General features: G+C 40.7%; 1 protein-coding gene across 6 annotated transcripts in view; it reads right to left on the reverse strand.

Annotated features, from left to right (window-relative positions):
- Positions 1-7,228, reverse strand: part of ERICH2 (glutamate rich 2) — a 31,898-nt gene that overhangs the window by 24,493 nt on the left and 177 nt on the right. For 4 of the 6 annotated variants that reach the window (XM_073882691.1, XM_025851410.2, XM_073882680.1 and 1 more), the window contains exon 2: positions 7,071-7,116. Coding sequence is in view for 2 of the 6 variants with exons in the window: in XM_073882675.1 (XP_073738776.1) it covers positions 1,385-1,408 (24 nt within the window). In the remaining 4 variants the exon portion in view is untranslated. Of the gene's footprint in view, positions 1-1,384; positions 1,517-7,070; positions 7,117-7,228 lie in introns of all 6 variants that reach the window. The other 2 variants (XM_073882675.1, XM_073882662.1) reach the window with 1 other exon arrangement.

Raw genomic sequence — 7,228 nt, forward strand, 5'->3', positions numbered from 1 at the left:
CCAAAGATACATTTTAAAATACAATTCTTACCTTATAAGTTTCCCTATGTATTTATTAATACTTACAAATTACAATGTTTTCTTTGTGAATGTTTACCTTTTTTAGGTTACCCTAAACAGATTTTCCTGTAAGTTAGCTCTTCACATATTTGGGCAAATTTAATTTTTTAATTGTTAAGACAAAAATCAACTTTTAACGGTTTTTAAGTATGAGAGAGGCCACACTTAAATTTTCGTAAATAACAATTCTCTTGCCCTCTCCTTCCCCAACACTTGCTATCCCCACATCCCAAGCAAGACTTCAAAAATTAGTAGTAGAAGTACATACTAGGGATTTCTGGAATACAAAATTCAAGGCCAAAACTATGGACAATAAAAGAGAAGCTTCTATTTTGTATTAAGTTTTTCTCTTTTAAAATCTGTCTCCCTTGTACTGATTTGTACTCTGGAATAAAGCACTGGTACATAAACTTTTGTCCCAGGCTTTGTTTTCTGGGAAATCCTGATCAAGCCAGACATTATATATGTTATTAATCTGATTATCCCTCTGAGAAATTCAGAGAAAGCTGAAGTCCATCAAAAAAGCAAGGCATCTTTTCGGGAAAAACAGTTACAGAAGACCAGGGGTGCCTGGATGGCTCAGTCAGTGAAGCATCTATTTTGGCTCAGGTCATGATTTCAGGGTTGCCTGAGGTGGAGCCCAGTGGTGTCCAGCTCAGCACTCAGCACAGTCTGCTTAATATTCTCTCCCTCTCCCTCTGCTCTGCCCCCACCCCGCCCCCCAGCTCACATGAGCGCTCTTTCCCTCTAAATAAATACATAAATAAAATCTTAAAAAAAAAAAAGTTGCAGAAGACCAGACTCTAGGATAAATGCCCTACTTCTCTAGGGCAGTAGAGCTCAAAGGCTGAAACAATGCAATAATGAACTAAATAGGGCCCTAACAAAAGAAATCCAAGATGACCTGTCCTGAGAGGTACTTTCCACAGATTTCCACAGCCTGTATGTCTGAGTAGACATCCTCTTTATATTTATATTCTCTCCTTTCTAGCTCTAGGATCTTTATGAATTGCTACATTCTACCTTTTACCTGGATGAAAGGTAGATGGATGAAACATGAGGGCATATAATTCTCCCATTTTCACCTGGTAAAAGAAAAACCTAGGATGGGCAGATCCCAGCCCTTGATGGAAACCAGGCTCTGCTAGGTCTGGATTTATCATTATCTAGGAAATGTCCATTTAATCTCCTTTCATAAAATTGAATTCTTTGGGGGAGGGGGAGTACAGGGTGATACTCAAGAGTTAGGGCTCTTTAGAGAAAGAGACTGGATTCATGGCCCAGTTCTACCATTTCCCAAGTAAGCTTTAGTAGGCTACTTAACTTCTTTAGGTTTCAGTTCCTCCATCTGTAAAACAGGAATCCCAATAGTGCCAACTTCATTGGATCAGTGTAAGAATTAAATAGGATGATCTGGTAAAGTGTTTCGCATAGCACCTGGCACACAGGAGGGATGCTGTAGAAACAATGTGATGTTTTATATAAAGGAAAAACTGGGAAGATGTCCTATAGGGCTGGTTAAGATTGCTTAGGGAGCCAAAAAGGTTTTATTGTGATTGAGACAAGCAGACTAGCTCTGAAGACTTTTAATTAATTAAAAAATCACATAAGCTCCAAAGTAATGATACTTGCTTAAAAAGATCATTGACACCAGGGAAAAAACAGAGTAATTGAGAACACAGGTAGAATAAAAGCAGTGACTGATAAGCTGAGCAGAATGAGGTCCAGCCCGTCGTATAAGTAATATGTATTTTTCAAATAACTATCAGTATGCAAAAATATCTCTGAAAGGAAATGCTTTCAGAAAAGAAACATAATAATGGTTGACTCAGTGGGAAAAAGGGATGGCTGCAGGACTGCAGTGGGAGGGAGTTTTTTACTTTATGTCCATTTGCATCTCTTGAAGTTTGAACAAAATAAATGTATTATCTATTAAAAAAACCATTTAAAATTTGCAACACTATTTTTATCTCTCTGTTTATCCATCTCTTACAGGTATGTAAGCTGTATATTGGCCTTGTGCTACTTTAATTCTCTTTTCCACCCAGTGGTCGCTATTCAGATTGGGGTCATGGTATCCAGAAAGAATGGTATAGAGATGCACACCTTGTATATTCATTACTATTGCATATGGTTAATGTTAACATCACAACATTCATTTAATCAGCCTTTGAGTCTCTACCAAGTATACCCTCTGGATTTTGAACATGGGCAGACTCTTCTGATGTATTTCAACAGTCCCAGTGGTAATGGGAAAAACACAGTTATGATAGTTCCTGATTTCCATGTCTATTTCATGTCCTGATATTCAATGTCTATTTACAACAAATATTTGATGAGCACCTACGATGTACCTTAGCACAGATATGTTTGTGATAAGCCCTGGGGATACAAGAGAAGCTCAGAATTTTATAGGGGAAACAAGTATCAACTTCCCATATACAGGACAGACCAAGCTTCAAAGTACTGTACTAAATGCTTCCCTCTAATATAATTTTCCATACTGCCCAAACAGGGCCAATCAAATCCCTTCTTTTGACCTCATGGACTAGGGATACCCAAGGGGAGTCAGCAGGCAGTGAAGACAGAATTGGAAAGACAAAGGAAGTGAGAATCTAGTCAACAGAGCTGTCACTGAACAACTTTCCAGTTCCAGAATCCAGTTCTGAGGACTGTCCTCCACGTTTGCTACATTCCTTCAGGTATGATTTCTATAAGTATTCCTAGAATATGATATTATTTTGCCTGCTATGGGAAGCAAGAGTCAGGCTTCACGATGAAGGTGACATTTATTTAGCCAAGTAGGCAGTCAACAGAAGGGGAAGAACAGCAGTGTCTTAGAAAATGGTAATAGATGGAGTTGGAAATATATGTGGCAGCAAACTTGAAAAGTCATTAATTACCATGTGCAAAGGATGTGGGGTTTTAACCAGTAGTCAATGGAAAGCAAACCAAGGCTCTGAAGAACAATCATATGGTTAGATCTATCTTAGAAAAGAAATGCTGTGGAGGGTAAACCTAAGAGAGAATGGGAGGTGGGGAAACCAGTTACAAGGTCATTATAATAGTCCAGGGCAGGGGCTGAAAAATGAAAGCCCATGAGCCAAATATGACTCACTGCCTACTATCTGACAGAAAGAGCACAAGCAGGGGGAGTGGCAGGCAGAGGGAGAGGGAGAAGCAGGCCCCCCGCTGAGCAGGGAGCCAGAGGTGGGGCTCCATTCCAGGATTGTGGGATCATGACCTGAGGCCGAAGGCAGATGCTTAACCAACTGGGCCACCCCGGCGCCCCTCGTTGCCTACTTTTATAAATGAAATTTTATTGGAACACCAACATGCTTGTTTGTTTGTACATTATCAATGGCAGTTTTCAGGCTACAGTGGCAGAGTTAAATGGTTACCACAAAGACTGTATGACCTACAAAGCCTAAAATATATATTATCTGGCCCTTTACAGAAAAAAATTGCCAAACCCTAGTCCAGGGAAAAAAGATGATGTACAAAGCCTTGAAGGTACACTTGGAACCAAACAAGAGGTAAAGCTGAGGATCGCTAGACACAGAAGTGAGGGAGAAGTTGATGGTTCTAGTGTGTAAGACTAGGATGAGGGGGCCGGGGGGAACATTCTTGGGGGGTGGATAATGAGTTTCGGGGAAATTCTGAGTTGGAGATTTCTGTAGGTCATCTGAAATTAAGTGGTGCTCAATTCTATCAAAGAGAGTTTGAACTCAAGAGCAAAGATCATGTGTGGGATGGCCACGATGGATGGATGGATGGATGGATGGATGGATGGATGGATGGCATGGCCCATGTAGAATAAGACAAGGCCCAGGAGAGAATCCTGGGAAATACCAACATTAAGAAGCAGGTGGAGTAAAAGAATCAGTCCAGGAAACACCCGTAAGTAATATGTAGACAGATAACTACAGGGTGGTGGAATGATTATATCACCAGCATAGAAGTTTCTGGAGAGCACAAACTTGTTCTTATTCATGAGTGTGGGTCTCATACCATTTTAAAGGCACTCAGATATTGACTGAATGAATAAAACCACTGGAATGATATAAGTAACTTAATTGGCTTAGAATACTCTTAAAATTAAAAAGAAAGGCCCATAGAATTGGGAGGGATGATTCTGAGAAAAGAGTTGGGGACAAGCAGATATAAATTTATTTTTATTAAGAAAAATATACTGAATGACTAATATAGAAAGATGGGTAGTATTCATCAGAAGATAAATGTATCTCATTAAATATATAAACTTTATATGACAAAGTGATTTATAAAGGCATAATTATGTGATTATACGTGTTTGAAAATATTCTGTTTATTTTGTAAATTAAGATGTACTTTGGAGGTCAGGGTAGGGGTCATTATGGGTTAATTTTTTTTTGAAGATTTTATTTATTTGAGAGAGAGAGCACAAGCGGGGGTGGGGGTTGTGTGCAGAAGGGCAGAGGGAGAGGGAGAAGCAGACTCCCCTCTGAGCAGGGAGCCCAAAGTGGGGCTCGATCCAGGACCCTGGGATCGTGACCTAGGCCAAAGGCAGATGTTTAACGGACTTAGCCACTCAGGTGCCCCAATTATGGGCTCATTTCTAAAAGAAAGGGCTTAGTTCTTGACTTCTTAGCTATCTTAGTCTGTACTCTTGATTTTAAGTTACAGAAACCATATTCAAGTTAGCTTAGGCAAAAGAAGAAAGGGTTGGCTCAAAGAATCAAGAGTTAAATAGCCAAGCTGTGTGCAGTCAGAACAGTGGATATAGCTGTGTTCAAGGAGGGGCATGGGGGTTTCCCTTGTTCATCTCAGCTTCTCCCTCCAGGTGGGCCTCATTCTTCTCTCTCATTGCAGACAGATTTTATACACATGGTACAAAACATGAGTTTTGTGTGATATAGTCGTAGCCTTTTGGAAAAATTGACTCTCTCAAACAAAATCCCCAAAAGCCCGATTAGTTCAGCTAGGTTTTTTTGGCTACAAAGAACAGAAAAACTCAAGTACCACATGAACTGGTGCTCAATAAATATTTGTTAAATAGGAAGAAAGCAAGAAAGAAAAAGAAAAGTATTAAACTGGATCTTTGCTATCCAATATGGTAGCCACTAGACATATGTGGCTGTTCAACACCTGCTCTGTGATTGGTTCAATTTAAGATATGCACACCAGATTTTAAGGACTTAGTACTAAAAAAAGAACATAACACATATCATCCCCTTACTCCTCTAGGTAAATGTTCACTAACCAGCAGCCGATAGGGCCAAATAGGTTTTATTTGGATTCTATAGGTTTCGAAAAACTTTCATAAAATGAGTTACCAGCATTCAAAATTCAGATTTCACAAAATTCTCATTTTAGGCTTCTCTTGTAATACTGGAAGATATATACATGTTCCTCCATCCCATTTGTGCAATTTATCCTTTTGTACTATTCGTTTTTATAAGCCACCTAGAATTCTACTAGGCAAAGAATGAATTAAGAAATAGCTAGCTACATGCTCAGGCCCTGCAACTGTGATGAGGAGACAGAGCTGATTAAGCACCATCCTCCACCCTAGGGGAGCCTAGTGTGGACACAAAAGGATTCAGGGGCAATCTTCATTGCATAGTCTCAAATGTGTATAAAAATGGTTTCAGTGATCATCTATCATTTACATTCATATTTAAAAGTGACGACATATAAATTTTATATATTTCCTTTACAGTATAATGTAGAGCTAGGAGCCCAGACTCCAGAGTCAGATTGTCTACGTTCAAATTTCAGCAAATTGTTGTGAACTCGAGCCAGTTCTTTAACCTCTCTATGATTCGCTTTCCTCAGCTGTAAAATGAGGACAAAAATACTACCTACCTCATAGAGTTATTGGGAAGATTGATATAAATAGCTATAACAAATAATAGCACCTATCTCCTACTACAATTATAATTACTACAACCCCTCCTCCTCCTATTACATTATTACCTACCACCTAGCAAGGACGGTGCTGAAGGTGAACTCTAAGAGAGCCAGTTCTAAGTGCACACTTGAGACTGGACAGAGCAAATAAGGGGGAGAAAACACTGAGCATTTAGCCCAATCGGTGGCAGTGAGGGGTAGGGATAGGAAGCTCTGGAATTCTGGAATAGTGCAGTGGAATCCCTACAAAGGTGTGGGAATTCCCCTCTGGAAAAAACTTTGTTTTCCTGAGATTGATTGATTAAATAAAAAAATAAATGTGGATTTGGGGGTCACTCCATTTGGTTTTTAAGGAGAATGAAACAAATCAAAAGACATTTTCAGTGTCTTTTTCAGGTTTATTTTTTAAAAGCCACTTCCAGGAGTTTCTTGGGGTAAGAACAAATTGGCCCAACTCACCAATGCCCTCTGGGAAGTCAAACGATAAATTTATAATTATGCCCTGTGTTAATTTAAGTGCCACAGCGGCCCAATGCAGAGTAGTAGGAGTAATCAAAGGCCACACATCTTGATTTTGGAAATCTCAAGTCAATTTCGTCACCTCTCAGAAGGCTGAAGACCGGATCTTAGAAGTGATCCACTGTTAGCCCCTCATTTTACACAAGATGAAAACACGGCCCGGGGAGATTCAACGATTTTTCCAAATTCCACAAGAATTTTTTTTTTGGCCGAGCAAGTTATGTCCGGTAAGTAGTGGCATCCTAAGTTCAATCAGTGAATGCTGGCTCCTACTGGTCATTAAGCTGTTCTCCCAAAAAAGTAAGAAAAAAAAAACAGACAAAAGAAAAAAATGTTTTTTAAAAAAGGAGGGGAGTGGGGGTCAAGGATGGAGCGAAGTAGCTGGAAGCTCTGAGATGCAACAAGGCTATGTTCACTGGTTTGGGGGATGGTGAGCAGTTTGCGCATGCGAATCGGCAGGTCAGGGAATGGTGGTCAGAACTGCCTAGTGACCACTCACACCCATGTAGACACAAATACTATATCCCTTCCTGAGTGCCTGACTACAGCCAAAGGAGGAAGCCAAGTCCGTGGTGCACGAGCAGCTGCGCGGAGCTTACCTTCTCGCGCGCCGTCTCGGCAGCCGTGAAGCTCCGGAGCCGGCACCTGGAGGGGGGGAGAGAAGTTTGCGTGTTCAGGCGCGGGGCCCGGGGGCGTCGGAAGCCAGGGCTGGCTCTGTCCGCACGCGAGGGTGGGGAGAGGGCGACCCGCAGTCGCC

The sequence above is a fragment of the Callorhinus ursinus genome, unplaced genomic scaffold (assembly GCF_003265705.2).
Source record: "Callorhinus ursinus isolate GAN/ISIS: 27379988/994484 unplaced genomic scaffold, GSC_fseal_2.0 scaffold2, whole genome shotgun sequence".
Classification (NCBI taxonomy): Eukaryota; Metazoa; Chordata; class Mammalia; order Carnivora; family Otariidae; genus Callorhinus; species Callorhinus ursinus.